The sequence below is a fragment of the Oryctolagus cuniculus genome, chromosome 5 (assembly GCF_964237555.1).
Source record: "Oryctolagus cuniculus chromosome 5, mOryCun1.1, whole genome shotgun sequence".
Lineage (NCBI taxonomy): Eukaryota > Metazoa > Chordata > Mammalia > Lagomorpha > Leporidae > Oryctolagus > Oryctolagus cuniculus.
The window spans coordinates 134,195,125-134,214,483 of record NC_091436.1 but is presented as its reverse complement, the minus strand read 5'-3'; the positions used below and the strand labels follow the sequence as shown (position 1 = coordinate 134,214,483).

At 52.8% G+C, this 19,359-nt stretch overlaps 1 protein-coding gene across 5 annotated transcripts in view; it reads left to right on the top strand.

Moving 5' to 3' along the window:
- Positions 1 to 19,359, top strand: part of SCUBE3 (signal peptide, CUB domain and EGF like domain containing 3) — a 35,874-nt gene that overhangs the window by 4,775 nt on the left and 11,740 nt on the right. Inside the window, exons 2-8 of one of the 5 annotated variants that reach the window (XM_051855750.2) lie at positions 8,227 to 8,349; positions 10,018 to 10,143; positions 11,926 to 12,060; positions 12,963 to 13,088; positions 13,259 to 13,375; positions 15,346 to 15,393; positions 17,635 to 17,751. In XM_051855750.2, coding sequence (XP_051711710.1) covers positions 8,227 to 8,349; positions 10,018 to 10,143; positions 11,926 to 12,060; positions 12,963 to 13,088; positions 13,259 to 13,375; positions 15,346 to 15,393; positions 17,635 to 17,751 — 792 coding nt within the window. Of the gene's footprint in view, positions 1 to 8,154; positions 8,350 to 10,017; positions 10,144 to 11,925; positions 12,061 to 12,962; positions 13,089 to 13,258; positions 13,376 to 15,345; positions 15,394 to 17,634; positions 17,752 to 19,359 lie in introns of those variants that run through there. The other 4 variants (XM_070074159.1, XM_070074158.1, XM_051855754.2 and 1 more) reach the window with 4 other exon arrangements.

The following is a 19,359-nucleotide window of genomic DNA, read 5'->3' as shown; positions in this document are numbered from 1 at the left end:
TTACCTCTGGTCTTCTCTTGGCGGTGTGCATAGTCCTAGAGAGCTGTGGGGTTGGGGTTTCACAGCCCATGCCAGGAGCTCTCCAGGTCTGATCACTGACAGTGAGCTGAGGAATGACCTGGACAGAAGATCCAAGATAAGGAGACAGATCTAAGGGTCCTTGGGTGAGGGTGGATTACTAGGATCCGTGGGCATTGGTGGGGAGGGCTTAGAGAAGGGGGGGTGCTTAAAGGGGAGCCCCTGGGGAGCAGGTTTACAGAGAGGACGTTTTTACAAGTTTCTAATTATATTTATTTGGAGTTTTCCTCCGGCGGTTTGAAGCTGTTAACAGCAGGAACCTGTATCCCTGGTGTTTGTTTTTGTTTCTAACCAGCTGCTTGGCTTCAGTGTAGAGAACCCAGGGCGCAGGCGACACCTGCCCACTGCTGCGCCGCCCACCCCTTCTTATTGTGACTGTGCCTGCACGCTCCCTGCTCACTCCTCAGCCCTGCTCCCGGCTGCTGCTGCCCCAGACCCAAAGCCTCAGAGCATCCGCATGCCTCCAGGTTTCAGTGCCAGGCCGTTCCACGGTGAGGTACTGAGTGCTCGCTCCACACTGAACCAAATGCTGACTGGGGATCAGGGAGGCACCACAGTGACTGAGTCCCGGCTTCTTCCCTCAAGTGCTTCTAGAAGGCAGTGGCGCTGAGAGCACTGGACGGGGAGTCGGAAAACCTGGGGGCCTGGCTCCACACTAGCCATTTGCTCTTTCCTGGGATGCCTCACTTTGCTTCAGTTTCCTTATCTGTTTAATTAGAGACTAAACCATTTGAGGACTAAATGAAATAACTTACATTAAAAAAAAAAAAACTCTGCAAACTTAGTGAAAGTGTACACATCTGACACCATGGTTGTGTTGTTATCTTTGAAAACTCATAATCGTGAAGCCAGAATCTACCTCTGCCCGCCTCCCTCCTACCCCCTCCCTCTCCAATGCTGTTCTTCCCCCAACTCATTAGCCCCTTCCCGTCCTCGACAGGCCTGACGCAAAGCTGTTAGTTCTGTCCATACCCAAAACTGAAATAAGCAAGGAGCTGGATGAGGGGCAAGGTAGGACTTCAGAGAAGAACTCAGCAGCTTCCCCTGAAAGGTGGTAAGGTCTTAGGGTCAGCCCTGTTCCCTCCGCATCACCACTCATGACTGCTTTTCCTGACTCTTCAGTTGGAGAGGCTAAGATTGTGGGAAAGGGAAGTGTAGTTTTTTAAGAAAGAAATAACTTTTTTCTTTGGGGTCAAGAGGTGGTCATCTGTGTGGTTTCCTGGACTCTGTCTAGGTCTCCTTCACCTCTGACTATGTTTTGTCTAGGCTGAAAATGCACCCAGGCTCCAGCTGAGGTCACAGGGCCTCACTGGGATGACAGCCTGTGACAGCAGTACCGTGGAGCCAGGCCCTGTCAGTTTCCCTAGCTACCGTTTTGATCGAAGAGTTAGAGCAGATGTGTGCAGATGCGGGTGTACATGCAACGTGCTGCAGGTTAGGACGTCATGGCCAAAGCCTGGCTGGTTCTGTCTTGGACATTACTTAGACGAGGAGGAAAGAATGAGGGAACCGACCAGGAGCAGCAAGGGAATGCCGGTCTCTGTCTCAGATGGCCTGTGGTGTCCCGTCATCAGGTGTTCGCGCTGAGGCTCAGGTACCTCTGACAGGGATGCTCTGGAGAGATGCCTCTAGTGGCCCCAGGTGACAGCTGAGTATCCTGGGTCCCAATCTGGTCCCAGCACTCATCAAATGGATGCCTTTTTTAGGTGGGTACCACCCTTCTTTGAGTTTCCCGTCTCTCTTGAGATTAAAATCCCTGGGATTTCTGGACTTCCCTCCACCCAAAACACTGGTAGGGTCACAGGACAGTAAAGAGATGAGCTGCTTCTATGAGCTAACACAGAGCAAAGGATGCCCCCACCATTCACTCCCCCACCAACCCATCTACTCACGCGTCTACTCAGCCGTCTGTCCCCACATACGTACTCACCGCCTTGAATGTGGTATTAGTCTGCCTTGCTTGGCTGATGAACCCCCAAGCACCCAGCACAGCGCTTTTCATGTTGCAGCCACTCAGCAACTACTTGCTGAATGCCTGAATGAATACACTCAACTCTATTCCAGCTGCCACATAGGTTTTAGAGATTCCAAAGTCATGGCCTCAGAGACCTTTAGGCTTCAGTAGGTAATACATGTAAACTAAGACTTAAACAGTGATATCAAGGCAATGTATAAGAGACTGATCGCAAGGCAGTGATCCATAGGTGGCCAAAGAACCTGACAATGAAAGCCTCAGGAGTTAAGGCTGGAGCAGTCCCAGGTAGCTTCCCACCAGTGCCGCCTGAACGGGGCTCTCAGTGATGGGTGAGATTTGGAGCCATTTAGGGAGAGGGAGGAGTGAGGCAGACACCATACATCCTGGGCTAGCCTGGCAGGGACAGAAGGGTGTCACAGCCATGTGAGCGCATTACAACACCAGGCAGCCTGCATCTGACCTTCTGCTTGGGCCCATCAAATTTGCCCATAACTTTATCCACTGCTGTGAGTGGCGTTTGCTGTGGTAATGTAAAAGCAGGGCAGATCCTGTCTGGGGGTGTCTATCCATAGCCCACAGTGCACAGCTCTGCTCATTTCCAAAACTATAAAGTAGAGGAAGTGTTTCCTTGGGGGTCCTGCTGCTCCTTTTTTGGGGTCTACTTCCCCATCCTTAGAAGGGATCTTGAGGCCACCTGTGTTATGATGATCCATCCTTTCTGGTCTGCCCTCCAGGTCGTATCTGCCACCCCGTTTCTCCCTTTTCTGGAGTGTTCCACCAGGCACTGGAGCAAATTCAGATGGAATGTCAGATGGTGCTGGGGAAAGCTGCTGCAGTTACAGACCCGCACCTTTGTACCAGGAGAGGGTGAGGCAGGGAGGGCTCTGCTCATCTGTAGTTAACTCTGCAGCCCACTCTCTCCGATTTCAACGTCTGTTCCAGTCCAGTACCTGTGGTGGGGTCTCCATAGCCTTCACAAAGGACTGTGGAGGGCAACATTTAGCCAGCACGTTCAGGGATATGTCTACCCCGAACTCGTCTGCACAATCATATGCCCTGTGGTGTCTCCACAGCAGGCCTGAAATGGGGCTTTGATAAGGAGGATGGAGTTCAGAAAGGATACAAGAGAAGGAATAATGATAGCAAACATTTATGGAGCACTTACTGTATATCTCCACTGTGGTGCTAACTACTTGATGAGTGTTAACTCATTTGATGCTCACAGCAGCCCTCAGGGAGGTGCTATGATGGTTATTCCCATTTACAGAGGAGGGGACAGGTAAGTTTGGAGGTTGGCCCAGACCACATGGACAGCTGACAGAATAATACTCCAGAACCTCTTCTCTTACACTTTGTCATGCTGCCCCATGGTCTCTTTCCAGCTCCAGCATGGACCAATAGTTTATCCACATTACCTGAGTTGGGAAAGGGAGACAGGTAGCACCCTGGCTTTACTCTGGTTATCCTAATTCAGCTGCTCCAGGGGGTACCTGAACACTCACATTTTTAAAGGGGTCCCCAGTATGCCGTCAAGGTTGAGAACCACTGGTCTCACTCAGTCCATGCCCACTGGCAGCAGGGGCTTGGCCTGTGTCCGGAGAGAATGAGCTGAGGCTGTGCCCATAAGCATTGAAGGGATCCCTGCAAGGCCAGGTTCTGGGTGGGCAGGTAGGCAGGTGGCAGGGGCTCTGAAGAAGCTGCTGGATGAAACTTAGGGCCCTATTTCATAGCTCTGCTTTAGGCCTGTTCTGCTTCTTCTTCTTCTTCTTTTTTTGACAGGCAGAGTGGACAGTGAGAGAGAGAGACAGAGAGAAAGGTCTTCCTTTACTGTTGGTTCACCCTCCAATGGCCGCCGTGGTTGGCGCTCTGTGGCCAGCACACTGCGCTGATCCAAAGGCAGGAGCCAGGTGCTTCTCCTGGTCTCCCATGGGGTGCAGGGCCCAAGCACTTGGCCATCCTCCACTGCACTCCTGGGCCACAGCAGAGAGCTGGCCTGGAAGAGGGGCAACCGGAACAGAATCCAGCACCCCAACCGGGACTAGAACCCGGTGTGCCGGCACCGCAAGCAGGAGGATTAGCCTGTTGAGCCACGGCGCCGGCCTGTTCTGCTTCAAAAGATGCCAGTTTTACACCTTGGTTTCAAGGTGGGAAGCAATGCATCATAAATCTTTAATAAATTTCAATCTCAAACCAGTAGGTGCTTAATGTTTCTTGATTTCTCACTGAACGTCATGGGTTCTATTAATAAGAAGGAAATGTAGGGTCCAAACCATTGTCATCTAATTGCCCTTGGATTTTTTCCAAGATATAAAATGGGGCTTTATGAAAAATTCCAAGCTACCAAGTAACTTTGGAGTGATTCCCTTCCGTCCTGTTCTGGTCCAGAAATGCCAGGCCTTGTAAAGGCAATACAGCTTTTGAAGTACTGGATGGTCCTTGGCTTAATCTACAGGCTTCCGCTTCATGGCCCATTAGTTTTGCCACATGCATAGGAGAGCTGTTCTCTATGAGACAGATCAGAGCTGCAAATACCACATGCAAATGATATGGTAGCTTTGAGAATGGTCTGTATTGTATTTGAAGACCATTTCCCACAAACCTGAAGTTTCCATGTGTGTATTTCAATTTGGTGTGCTAAAAGGTACTGAAATAATGTATAATTCTTCTGTGTTTTTCTTGCAATCTTGTAATCTCAGTTCAAATGTAACTGAAAATATAAAACCCAGATGATTTCAATGCAGTTAAACTGAACTGAAAGGTAACTTGTGTGTGATTCTGAAGATGTATATAAAATATTTTTATTTCTAAAAGAAGATTTCAAACAAATAGTTAGGGTTCTTTCTTCGCCAGTGCTCACCTATGAGGAGAGCTGAACATGATACATGACATGGCTTTAAAGAGTTAGCCATAATGTGCGCCCTGGGAGGTGGCAGATCATGGCCCAAGTACATGGGTCCCTGCCATCACATGAGACCCGGATGGAGTTCCGAGCTCCTGGCTTGGGTCTGGCCCAGCTTCGGCTACTGCAGGCATCTGGAGAGTGAACCAGCAGGTGGAAGATCTCTGTCTCAGGCAAACTGAATCCCCCAGGAACAGGAGTTCACCAGGAATGAGGCTGATCAGAAAGAGCTTTTGCACAGATCTGGAAAGCCAAGCAGTGTAGCTATGAAAGAAAAAAGAGGAATGCACCAGTGTGGTCAGTGAGATGTTGGAAAGGAGCAGAGTAGGTAGGTGCTGTAGAGGCCGTGGGGGGGGTGGTGGTGGTAAAGTCTTCCAGGGAAGAGTCTTTTTGCAGGAGATGGATCAGCATTGTGAGCAGGGAGATGAGGGAGAGCAGGAGATGGCAGGAAGACTGGCTGCTGGAGGGGTTTGAAGGCTCTGCCAAGAGGCCTGGGTTTGTGGTGATATCCATCAAGGTCCATCCTAGCAGTGGTGCACATTAAATGGAGGCAAAGGGAAGAACTGGGAGCCCAGGTAGCCTGTGGCAGGCCCTGGTGAAGCACAGATAGGGGATAGGCACACATCTCTGACGGCCCCAGAGGAGGGGAGGGGCTTCTGTACCAGTTGCTGTAACTTGGCTCCAGGCCCAGGAGTATCCCTTATTCAGAACTCTGTGCTGTCCAGTAGATCTGTGATGTTGGAAATGTCCATGTCTGTGCTGGCCACATGTGGCTATGGAGCATTTGGCCTATGGCTAGTGCAACAAGGGAACTGAATTTTAGATTAATGTAATAGCTACGTGTGGCTAGCGGCTACCATACTAGCACCATCCTAGAGTAACTGTTGATTTCATACTTATCATGTCAGGCTTCCTACACTGGGAGCCTCCTGTTACCAGACACTCCAATGGGCGCGCTACACAAAGCACCTCATCAACCGCTCACAGCCTCTCATAAGGAGGTATTGCCACCCTCACTTTAAAGGCGGAGGAGACAGACAGTAAAAGTGGCCTCTGCAGAGTGGTGGAGCTGGACTTGAATCCAGAACTAGTGCTTATGACTGTCCTGTGATAGTGCCTTTCTTTGTACCACTTTCTTTCCATTAGTTGGACCAACTGATTCTCCACACAGCCTCTTAACCATCTATAAAGTCCCTTGCACTGGCCGGCGCTGCAGCTCACTTGGCTAATCCTCTGCCTGTGGCACCGGCATCCTGGGTTCTAGTCCCGGTTGGGGTGCCGGATTCTGTCCTGGTTGCTCCTCTTACAGTCCAGCACTCTTCTGTGGCCCAGGAAGGCAGTGGAGGATGGCCCAAGTCCTCGGGCCCTGCACCTGCATGGGAGACCAGGAGGAAGCACCTGGCTCCTGGCTTCGGATCAGCTCAGCATGCCAGCCATTTGGGGGGTGAACCAACGGAAGGAAGACCTTTCTCTCTGTCTCTCTCTCTCTCACTAACTCTACCTGTCAAAAAAAAAAAAAAAAGTCCCTTGCACCCTCACTTATGAACCAGTCTTCCATCCTCCTCTTCTCCATTCTTTCACTTTGGGAGGACTTCCCACAGTGAGAGGGCAGGTGTACACCCTGGCTGCAGGGTCTGAGTGAGGAAGAGTTTAAGTGTGGCCAGGCTCTCTGCACTGGGCATGGGGGGGGGGGGTGGCTGCAAAGAAGCAGAAGGGGGTTGAAGGATAGAGCGCAGAGTGCAGAGCTGAACAGACGCCTGGAAGACTTCAGGCAGAGCGTCTGGGTGGCACTCTTCCAGATTCCTGTTCTCTGCTTAGCCCAGGGAACTTCAGACCTGCCCCCTAAAGTATAAACGAAGAGGACAGGTAACTGTGTCCAGCCAGGACTCAAGGGTGCCTAGAGAGAGGTCACTGGTTTACTCACCCATTCATTAAAAACAGATCGAGCTTCTTAAGGATTTGGATTCAATAGGTCTACCATAAGGACTGACAATAGCATTTTTAACAAATTCAGGCTGTTCTATAGCCCACAAAATCATACCTGGCATTCAGGCTATCTTGCTTTCAAATCCTATTTCTTTTACTTGGAGGCTGCCACTTGTATATGACCTTGGATATCCCAGTTCACAGCTCAAAGTAACACAGGTTCTCAGCCCTGGCTGCACATTAGAATCACTGGGATGGATGGCTGTAGAAAAACACTGATGGCCAACAAACCTCAGCCCAGGTTTGTCGACCAGAGTCTCTGGGGGTATGGACAACTCAGGAGAGCGGACTCTGATGTTCTGCAGGGTTGAGGACTCCCCTCACCTAATCTCTAATTTCTCTGAGGGCACGCACCATACCCTGCTTCATGTTACGAGTCTCTTCTGGGCTGGGCTGAGCCTGTGTAGTAAGCACTTGCAACGGAATGAAACATTTCCTCCCATTTCAGTTCAGCTTATGGGCACATGATACTGCCCCGGAAGTTGGAATCTTTTGCCCAAAGACTCTTCCCTGTGGCCTTTCTTCACCATCTTTTTAAAGTTAGATCTTAGAGGTCTGTGTGTAGCACCTGTTATCAGGGCGAGGGGAGAGCAGCACTGTTACAGCACAAGAGCTGAGAGTCCTGGGGTGGACGGCCCGGCCTGTGTCACCGGGAGAGCCAAGAAGGCTGCACCCATCAGTCTTTGGTTGCTGAAGTCCCACGGCTGCTGGTGGCAGAGAGGCCAAGGAGAATCTCCCAGGATGGCACTTCTTTCCTTTATAGCTTCTTGGTGCCATGGAGGACAAGTGGGGGCAGGCCTGGCCTCAAGCAGAATCCTGAAGCCCAGGAGGATCCCTGAGATGCCCTGTCTCTTTCTTCCTCCTTTAATTACCAGTGACCCCTGGACCCTGCCCCCTTTCCAGAGGATGCTGTGCCCAGGCCTTTTCTCTTTCTCTTCCTCCAAGCCTGCTCCTAAGAAAGGCAGTAAATCAATTTATACTAGGTAGATTACTTCTAATCAAAATTAAGTGTACTACTCAGCCAAGAGGTTTTTGTTTGTTTTTAAGTCAAAGAGGAGTGAGCTGTCATTGTGGACTAAGCTTTTCAGAAAGTGTTAGGGGTTCCTTCTGAATTCCTAAGATGACAGAGTCTGTGCAGAAAGATCGGTGATGTGCAGCACATCTCTTTCTGGAGAGGCTGCTGCCTGTTTTAGAGAAGAGGGGATTTTGCCTGGGGAGCCCACCTCAAGACACCTGCTGGGAGATGCCAACAGAAGGTCTCACATGTTCCCCGCTCTGCTCCTGCCAGATGTGGACGAGTGTGTGGAGGGGACTGACAACTGTCACATCGATGCCATCTGCCAGAACACCCCGCGGTCCTACAAATGCATCTGCAAGTCTGGCTACACGGGAGATGGCAAACACTGCAAAGGTGAGGCTGGGAGGGTGCCCAGAGAAGGGTGACCTGTGGGAAAAGGGAAACCAATGCATTGCCCTCAGTTAGCCACACTGGACACAACACCCAGCACTGAAATCTCTGGGGGCAGTGCATCTTCCCAGAGGGTGCTATTTCCTAGTTTGCACAAGGGTGCCATCAGGTTAGCTGAGCCTCTCTGCTGGGACAGTTCACAGCCCCACAACTCAGCTGGGGCGGGAGCATCAGAATCATGGGACTAGGGCAGTTTAGATCCTTACACCACACCAGCAAAGGATGGGAACAGAAAATGTACCTCAGGGGAATTCCTACTGTAAACAAACACATCTTCCCCTCATAATTAAAGCAATGCAAATTAAAGTAGCCTTGAGATACTATTTTAGATTTGTGAACTTCAGTGCTGGTGAGACTTCCACAGGCAAGGTAGAGACTCATTAACTCCTAATGGCATAAACTGGGAAGTACAGTTGTCCGTCAGTATCTACAGGGGATTGGTTCCAGGTCGTCCCCACCCCCACTAGAAGGAGAGCAGACTCCACAGATGCCCAGATCCCTCAGATAAAGTGCTGTGGTATTTGCACATAACACATGCACATTCTCCTGTACACTTTACCTCATCTCCAGATTACCTAAAATGCCTAATGTAAATTAAGTGCCATGTAAATAGGTATACTTGTCATTTAACAATGACAAGAAAAAAGTATGTATGTCTTTGGTACAGATACACTTATTTTTCTTCGAATATTTGTGATTGTGGTTGGTTGAATCTGTGGATGCAGAACCCCTGGAGGGCTAATTTAATTTGAGAAATCTTTAATTTAATTTAAGGAAACTAATTTAATTTAAGGGTTCTTAAAAGGTATTTTATAACTTTCAACCCAGGAATTTTATTCTTGGGAACTTATTCAAAAGAAATTTAAAGAAACAAAATATTTGGGGTAAATATGTTCTCAAATGCATTATTTTTGATATTAAATTAAATGAAAGAAACATAAGTGCCTAACAATGGAGAAAAAGGATTAATGTTATAATATGGCAACACAATGGAATATTCTGCCACCGTATACAATGGTCATTAGAAAGACTGGATGGAGGCCGGCGCTGCGGCTCAACAGGCTAATCCTCCACCTTGCGGCACCGGCACAATGGGTTCTAGTCCTGGTCGGGGTGCCAGATTCTGTCCCAGTTGCCCCTCTTCCAGGCCAGCTCTCTGCTGTGGCCCGGGAGTGCAGTGGAGGATGGCCCAAGTGCTTGGGTCCCTGTACCCACGTGGGAGACCAGGAGAAGCACCTGGCTCCTGCCTTTGGATCAGTGTGGTGCGCCAGCCGCAGCGCACCTGGCCGCAGCGGCCATTGGAGAGTGAACCAATGGCAAAGGAAGACCTTTTTTTCTCTCTCTCTCTCTCTCTCACTGTCCACCCTGCCTGTCAAAAAAAAAAAAAAAAAAAAAAAAAAAAAAAGACTGGATGGAGATGTGAGAAAAAATGGGCTTAGCTGAAAATCTGCAAAATGTAAAATAGTTTGTAGGCTATGACATGACCATGAAAACACAAAAATGCACACAGAGGTTGTATTTTAAAATAAAGTAACTGCAAGGCTGAGCCCTCGGGTGGACAGTGCAGGGCCCGAGGTGGGGTCAGCTGTCCCAGCTTCTCTTTGCCCACAGACGTGGATGAGTGTGAGCGGGAGGACAACGCAGGTTGCGTGCATGACTGTGTCAACATCCCTGGTAATTACCGATGCACCTGCTACGACGGATTCCACCTGGCACACGATGGACACAACTGTCTGGGTGAGCAAGGGAGAAAGGGGTTGGGGGCGGTGGGATATTTTGCAGGGAAGAGGATGCTTCCAGCATTTCCCATTTCCCAGGCAAGGAGGGGAAAGTAACTTCAAAGAGCTACATTCCCACAAGGGGGCAAGGACAGTCTCCTCTTTGGGTCTGGCCTCTAAGGATGAAATAATCTTGCTGCTGGATGAAAAATAGCAGAGGTGATCCTGCTAGGAAGAGCTCGCAGGCTGAGGGCCAGGAGACGAGAACAGTGAGCGTGGTCACAGTGGATGAACAGAGTAGGAAGATGACTTGGCTCTAGATAAATCCTGGTTCTGCTGCTTACTAACTAGTTGTAGGCCCTTGGGCAAATCAGCTAATCTCTGGAAACCTTAGCTTCCTCATCTCTCAAATGGCAACAGCAGTAACCTACTCAGAGGCTGCTGGGTGGATCCCCGTGAGAGGATATGTCTAAAGAGCCCTGTCCAATCCCTAGTACATAGTAGGTGCTCAACAAGTGGGAGAAATAGTGTTCCTGATGAGTGTGGTGATGTGGCTCCCCAGGGCACAGGGAAGCAGCAGCATCAACAACTGAATGGGCCTCTGTTCCCCCTCTCCCCACTGAGAAATGGAGGAAAAATCTTGGCCAGAGTAGCTGAACTGTGAGGTTGGAACAGAAGGGGACAAATAGAGGGATGGAATGTAGGATGGGGCAAAAGCAGGAAGACAGTGCTGGGGAAGCCCAGGCATAGCAAGAGATAGGGCAGACACAGGAGCAAACCTGAGGAAGGTATACCTCCTTAGCTTATCTAGCAGGTGCACCTCACAGGCAAGAGCCAGCTGGATCCAGGTCTCCCTGCTCTTAGCCAGAAGGGGAAGAGAGGATTTTTAGAGCCTCAGCAGAAAAGATGGGAAGCAAGAGGCTGATGAGTGCCCCAGGAGGCCAAATTCTAGTTGCTCCATTTGGCAACCAATCTCCCTGATGCCTCCTGGGCCAAGGCAAACTGAGAAGGGCTACGGACGTGGGAGGTCAGTAGCTAGCATAGGGATGGAGTCAAGCACTGAAGCTTGGCTCTGGGACTTGGGGGTTGTGATTTGGGGGTGAGAGCCTACTCTTCCCCCTCCCATCGAGGGTGTGGCCTGGCAGTTCTCCCCCTATCCCTCCCCGCCAAGCTGCCAGACTGTGTTTTGTTAAACCAAAATAGGAGAAAGGCTGGGGAATATGGCAGCAAGCCCAGGCATGGGGGAGGGGGGAAAGGACAGGGCTGTGGCCTGTCCATAGAAATGGTCCCCGCCACACAAGGAATTAAGGCCCAGCTGCCTTTACCCGGCATGTCCCTCCAACCTCAGCACCATGGCCATAGGCTCTTCTTGAACTCGGAACCGTTCCTAGGTTCCTTGATCCCCTGGCTGCTCATCACAACCAGCAGCCGCCTCCATTTACCTCTCCCTGACCCTCTTCCCCACCTCCATCCTCGTCTTCATCACTGTTGCTCTTTTCTGAGCACCTCTGCCCCTGGGACCCAGTTTCCCCAGGTGAAGGAAGGGAAGGAACGTCTTTACCAGCGAGAGCCAGGTTCAAATGCCTCCCCTTGCCTAGTTCCCCAGGTATGCCCTGTTTGGGCGGCCTCATCACATTCACTGGAGTGTTAGCTGACAAGGAGCTGGGTTGGAGCTGACGTGTCTGGCCTAAGGCTGGGCTTGGGAGGTAGGAGGCTGGATTCTTAAGACTGTCTTCAGCCCCCTCTCACCCTGCACCTTGGTCTGCACCCCATGGCCCCACCTATTGCCTGTCCTGCACAGACGTGGACGAGTGTGCCGAGGGTAACGGTGGCTGCCAGCAGAGCTGCGTCAACATGATGGGCAGCTATGAGTGCCACTGCCGGGAAGGCTTCTTCCTCAGCGACAACCAGCATACCTGCATCCAGCGGCCAGAAGGTCAGCCCGTGACCTGGGAGGTCCCTGGGCCTGCCCTCCCCAGGCTTCCCTCTCTACCTGTCCCTCACCCTCCTTCCTCAACTCTGCTAACTCCTTCTCTTGTCCTCCGGTTTGATCACATCCTAAGTGCACCATGGACAGATACTCCAAAATAGAGCAAAATGTGGGGAATTAATTTGGGGCTGGGGTCATTTGGAATTGAGGCGACTGTAGTGTGTCCAAGGTCAATGTTTTCCTAACTGCAGGCCTTTGAGCCTCTCTAAGCTCCAGCTTATCCGAGGGCCCCATCAATGCTGTCCTCCTCGCACTCAATTGGGAGTCAGGCAGGGAGAGTGGGGCTTATGTTGTTCTGCTCTGTGACTCTTCTCCCCACCCCAACCCAGTGTGACATCATCCCTGGGGGCAGTGACTCTAATTCATCTTTGTATCCCCAGTACCTTACACACTGCCCTGCACACAGTTGGAGCAAAATCACATGTTTGTTGGGTAAAATCACATAGTAAGTGTACCAGTTACTCCCCACTCACATAATATACCTGATTGGTATTTATCTTCTTCCCAATTTGACAGGAAGAGAGTGCATCTTGTCTGGGTCCTTACTAAGTCCACTCTGTCCCTGGCACAGTGCCAGGCAATTGTTGGACCGCAGTTCAGGTGTTGAAAGGACAGTGTGATTGGGCAGGCTTTCTCTGGGATGGGTATCTGCTCCTGTTACACCAATCAGGATGGCTTTCAGCACTGCTGGGTAGCACCCCATTTTGTGGGTCTGCCCCTGCAGGGAAGACTCCTTGTGTTGCAACCTCAGAGAATTCTTCTAATTTCTGAGGCCCCCAAATGCCCCTTCTAGCCCTTCCTCCCCCAGGAGGGAGACAGGCCATGCACCCCCTCCTCTTCCCTTTTAGAAGGAATGAACTGCATGAACAAGAATCACGGCTGTGCCCACATCTGCCGCGAGACCCCAAAGGGAGGAATCGCCTGTGAATGCCGCCCTGGCTTCGAGCTCACCAAGAATCAACGGGATTGTAAATGTGAGATTCCTGGGATGGCAGCAGAGGGAAGGGTGGACAAAGCAGCAAAAAGACAGGGCTGGGAGGGAAAGGGAGCAGGGGAGGGACTAGAGAAGAGCACCAGTTGCCACGCCGTGGCACTGTGGCACTCAGTGAGGAGAGAGCTGACAGGCCTCCTGCCCTCTCTGCAGTGACGTGCAACTATGGTAACGGTGGCTGCCAGCACACATGTGATGACACAGAGCAGGGGCCCCGGTGCGGCTGCCATGTCAAGTTTGTGCTCCACACGGACGGGAAGACGTGCATCGGTGGGTGAGGCCAGGGGAGAACTCAGTCTGCCTGTGATGGGGGTGGGTGGGGACCCTCGGGAACCAGGGCGAGGAGGGGAGCACAGGGGCCCAGAGATTGGACACAAAGTGACTGATGAGGGAGTTGAACACCCGGACAGTGGCAGGTCCAATGAGGGACAACCTGGAGAGAAACCGATGGCGCTCACCTGAGCCTCTGCCCGATTCACTGGTTGCATCACCCACCCTGAGAGCTTCACTGGCCTCTTTATCCCATAAAGTGTGGCCAAACTGGAGTAATTCGCAGAGGTGCTTGTTGACGGAGGCTACAGTGGGAAGGGGGCAGAGCACGGGGGAAATGTAGCTGGCTGGGCCTGGCTGGCGCCCTGGTGACTAGTGTGGCGAGATGGAGCTGGCCCAGCCCACTACCCCTACTCTGAACTGATGCTGACAGTGTTCCTTCCTGCAGCAACCAACCCTCAACAGAAAAGTGGGTTTCCTGGCTCCAGCACCCTCTTCCTCTCCAGCCTTTCTTCCCTCACTCTCCTCCTGTGTGCCCCTTCGTTCTCTCTTCCAGACCTCAGTGGTTCACACTCTCAGCTCCACCTGTCATGGTCTCACTTCCTCACCACCTCCAGTCTTCCATCCCGCTCACCCTACTTTGAGGCTCTCTTAAGACCTGTTTCCCTTTTCCTGAACTCCTAGGTCTTACCTCACGTATCTTCAGGAACCTCAATTTCCTAAATTCCTGGTTCCCTGGGTCTTTAGGTCATTAATGCTGAGAAGATGACAGGACGAGGTGAGCCCGTGCAGAGGAGAGGTGGGAAATAAACAGGAGAGGAGAGGCTGTGTCCGCAGGCAGGCAGGAGGCAGGCTTGCTCTTGGCATGGGTGTCTGTGGGCAGCTGTTCAACTGGTGGCCCTGACACGTTGGGGATGGGGAGGTGTGAACAGTCATTCTGGGTGAGGTCATGCATGTCAGACGTGAGAACCAGCCCCTCCTACCCTCCACCACCAGAGGCCTGCCCCCCCCCCCAGGAACAGGGGAGCAGGTGATGCTCTCCCAGGTCCCCCTCAGGCACCTGCTCGAGATTCGCACGGCCAGTTCCCAAGTGTGTCTTCAGTTAAGACCCCTCCTGCTGCACGTTTCCCTCTGGATTCACTTTTCAAAGCCCACAGAACATTTTTGATCGTCACTTTGCCTTCTCTGGGCTACTTTTTTCCCAGCTCCTTTCATTTTTCCTCGTAGGTCTAATTCTTCTACTTGCCAACCTCCCACACTCCCCTGGACGTATTCCCACAGCCCAGAGCCTCCCCAAGACACAGCAATGGCCCCCCAGAAAAACTGCATGAATCAGGACAGAGTGCAGGGCACACAGACACAAGGGCCTGACCCCGCTCTGGTTCCCTTCTGTTCGGACAGCCCGTGACACGGCTGCTCGAGTTCTTCTCTAAACCAAGGTTCATCCCGCCACCTGGGCCCCGGGTGCCTGAAGCAGAAGAGGGCTCATGAAGCTGTCCTAGGGTTCCAGCTCCCCCTCCTCTTCTCCCTTAGAACTTTCCTTACCTTGCCCTTTATCTCACTTTTCTCACCAGCCCTGGGAGGAGGAAACTTCGTCGGAGTCAGCCTGACACTTGGAGTTAGTGGGGAGACACAGGGTACAGTGTAGCCGAAAGCGTGGACATGGGATTTGGGACTTGGCTGTTTGTAAGACCCGAGGCTGCCTCCCAGCTTTGTCACTCACGTGCTGTGTGACACTGGGCCTGTGACTGCCCCTCTGAGGCTCAGTTTCTCAGTCCCTTGGTGGGACTCTGTGAGGATGCCAGGCAGGACAACGCTGAGGAACGACTCTGTTGTAGGGTTCCAGGGCTCATTTGGGCGTTAGTGGTGTGGGCTTACGGGGGGAGGAGGGGTAGGGAGGGGTCTGGGGCCCAGTGGGCCACAGTGGCTCCCGCCCAGCATCTAAACAGCTTTTTTACAATGTCAAACAGGGGAAAGGCGGCTAGAGCAGCACATCCCCACTCAGGCCGTTTCTAATGGTAAATATGTCTGCTCTCCCCGCTTACTCTCACTGGCTTGCTAGGGGAAGGGCTAACCTGCTGGGGCTCCCACTAACCGCATGCCCATCAGCCTGCCCGCAGGACTGTCCTGGCAGCCGGGCACTGGGCCCACTGGGAGACAGGAAACCTAAGTCTCTAAGGACTGGCCTGGGAGCCTTCGTGTTGATCTTGTCTTCCTTTGTCCCTCACACTCTTCCTCTTCTGCTCCTTCCTCCCACACCCACTTCCTAACACGCCCCCTCCCAGCCCTCTGCCCCTCCCCACTCACTCCTTCTCAGTTAAAGATCCAGCTAGCACAACCATCTTACCCACCGTGCCCGCTGTGCACTGAGATGGGGGTGCAGTAGGGTTACGTGCCGTCCCTTCCTTGAGATGCCTTCCCTGGGTTCTTACCCACATTCATTCCCAGTACCAGCACCATGCACCATTCTGGTTAAGAGCACAGCATCTGAGTTGGGACAGAGTTGAGTGTGAATCCTGCCTCTGCCACTTTCCGCCTGTATGACCTCAGGCAAGCTACTTTCCTCTGTGATTGTCAGTTCATTTTTCTGTAAGACAAGGAGACGAACGGTCCTCCCTTCAGGTTGCTGTGATGATTCAGACAGTGTGTGTGGTGCACCTGTAAGCACCTGGCATGGAGTAACTTGTGGCTCTAATTCTGCAGCCTTGGAGAGCAAGGGGTGAGGCTGTGTGTGCCCTGGGCTGCCCCACCTGCTCTGCTATGGAGTATGCTGTCCTGCAGAGGCAGGCAGCCATGCCTGGTATTGTGGTCTAGCTGGGGACAGACGGCCTGTCAGCTCTCCTGCTCCCAGCCCTGGATCCTTCAGAAGCTACCTAGACCCGGCCCAGGATCTCTGTTCCCTTGTCTTGGGCCCAGGGCTTAGTGGACTTCTTCTTATGCTAACAGCACTCTTGTTGGGGGAGCTGGGCTTGGGGAATTTCAGGAACAACTACAGTGAGAATGACACAAGGGGATCCCACTGTGGCTCTTCCCAAACCTGGGCATGATGGCCAGGAACCCAGTGCCAGGCGTCTTCTGGAGCCCTGGCCTTGCTGCTTCTGTCATAGTGACAAGAGTTGGGCTGAGTGTCAGGTCTCAGAGATTCCAGAAGATGGTAGTGCTGTCCAGTGCTTTTCTCATTCAGTTTCCATTTGAGAATCACTACTGGAGGCCTTGGGATTCTCCCTCTCAGGGGAGAATGCTACCCCCCCCCCCCAAATGGGCTACCCCTCCACAGCATCAGGGCACCTGTCAGGAACTTGCACTATTTGAGCTGATCGCTTTTCCTCAGACTCACCTGACTACCGAGCTGCTCTCTAAACCTGTTTTTCTTCTGCTCTGAATTCAGAAAACAGTGAGGAGAGTGGTACAGCCACACTCCCCCACCTCCGAGCTCTTGAAAAGCTTAGCAGCCAAGAGGGAGCCACGCAAGACTTAGCTGAAAAAAGGACTTTCGTTTTGTCAAACTCTGAGGTCCTCACACTCTTTCACCCACCTTTCCACACCCTCTGGATTCTTTTTCTCTTTTTGCCCCTTGCCCTAACCTACATCTCTCCCCATTGCCATTGGGAAAGTAAAACAACACAGCCAGCAACTAGAGGGAGGCTTGGGAGGAACTGGAGGAAGATGACCCAGCGTGTGCTGTCTCCTCTGAGGGTGAACAGTCGTCTGGGACTGGGATCTTTCTCAGGATAGCTGGGCAGGGAAGAAGGGGCATGAAAAGAGATGGCGTCCCTCAGTGGGCGTGGGAGGCACCAGGCACACTCTTCCCACCCCACCCACTCTAAGACTGTCCCACATCCCTGCCCCATGAGATGTTCAGTGGTAAGAGGCAATTCCTATCTGTCCCTCTGGTTCCCTGGCCGCCAGAAACCCCCTCACTCGGCTCCCATCCCTCCCTGCTCCCCCTCACCCCCTCCACCCCCTCAGCACATTCCTGCCTGACAGCTCTGGCTTGTACCTGCCTCACTGCTGTCCACCTTGTTTCAATCAAGCAGGGGGCAGGGACGTGGACTGCTTGGCTGCACTTGTGAGGGGATGGGGGCTGGGAGTGATGGGAGGAAGGGGGCTGGGAGCCGGCAGCCGCTGCTTAATACTCCTCCTAAAGCACAGGGAGGGAGCAAGGCCTTCCCTCAGGCCTCCGTGGTTTCCACAGCCCCGAGCTGGGAACTCCTCTAGGCTACTAACCTGGTTCCCATCCCCAACTCCCTCCTAAACAGAGACCTGTGCTGTCAACAATGGGGGCTGCGACAGTAAGTGCCACGATGCAGCCACCGGTGTGCACTGCAGCTGCCCTGTGGGCTTCATGCTGCAGCCAGACCGGAAGACCTGCAAAGGTAAGGACTTGAGAGGACGGGAGCACAGAGCCCCTGGTAAGGGGCTGAGGTTGGGACCAGAGCTGGGTGGTACCCGTTATAGGATGTCTCAACCCCTTTTATGAAGAACCCGGGGTGTGGCTAAGAGCTGTCTCCTATATACTTTTCCCATCTAAGTTCAAGGGGCACAAAAGTCCACCCCGTTCCTTAGTGTCCCCTGCCCCATCTTTACCTCTTTTCCCTACCCATCCCCATTCCCCTGTGGGTCTTTGTGTCCCTGGGTCTGAAAGGCCATCTGAGCCCTGGCTGTGCAAGAGGTCACAGGTGTGGCTCAGAACCTTCTTAACCCACATTCCCTAGACCTCCCAGGAGGCTCGGGGTGGGCGTGGCGGTGGGGTGTGCCGGCTCCCTTGGGAAGGTGTACTGGCCAAAGGAAGACTAAGAGGGTGGTCGGGAGCACTGATGCTGGAGTTCACATCCCACTGGCTGCTGGGTTCAGATCCCAGCTCTGTGATTCTGGGCCAGTTGCTTAACATTTCCATGCCTCAGTTTCCCCACAGTGCTTGCCTCACAGGTGTGTGGTAAGGATTAGATGAGTCACTGTATAGGAAGCACTTAGAACAGAGCGTGGCAAACGGTAAACACTTTGTGTTGGCTGTTATTATGGTATAATCTCCCACAGTGCCCATTCTATTTCCCCTGCCTTTTAATTATCCAGGTCAGGGGGAGGGTGGGGAAGAGGGAGGAGGAGAAAAGGGAGGGCAGCCATACTGAAAATAATGATTCATCAGGTCTGTGTCCCCCGGTCATAAGGAGTGGGGACTCTGAGGAGGACTGGGCTGGTTCTTTGTGTCTCTTGGCCAGACAGCTGCGAGGGGAGGAGGGGGGCGGAGCGGGGGAGGGCTGGGGCAGCAGGTCAGCCCTGCGAGCCCAGAGGCTTCCTGCTGGGAAGGACTGTTGACAGGTATGCTGAGAGTGAAGTGGAAGGCTGCCCTCCCTGCCCCCTTCCCCCAAGTCGGGCTGAGTAGCCTGGGTCCTGTCTGCCACCAGCTTAGGGAACTTGACCTCAGGAAGGAAGCTGCTCACCCACCCCCTTTTCCCTTACTGGTGCTGAAAGCTGCCTCGGGCCTGAGTCTCTCCAGACCTCTCCCAGCCGGCCCCCTGCCTGGCCCCCCAGCCCTCCCCCACCAGCTGCCCAGCCTGACTGGCTCTCCTGAAGGTCCTCCCTCGCCTGGCCTCCTCCCCAGCTCCTCCCAGGAGGGCAGCCCCTTCCCAGCGAGTCCCTTTGAACTCCCCACCTTTCCCTGGCCCCCTCAGGGCTCTTGTCAGGGCCCTTGTGACAGGGCTGGGAGACAGGAGAGGGAGGATCCTACCTACCAGACGTCTCAGGAATGACCTTCAGCTGGAGAGCACAGGTCATGGACTGGCCTGTAGGTCAGGTGCCCAGCTGCTCCCTGGTCCCGGCAGTTCCCTGAGGGCCTTACTCTGGTGCCCATCTGTCCCCTTCTAAGAGGACTCCGTCTCAGAAGACACTGACAGGAGCGTGAGACAGGAGCAGTGGGGCGGGCCCTCCTTTTTCCCCTGTGTCTGGGAGGGAGGCAGAGATTTCGTCTCCTTGCTTCTTTCCAG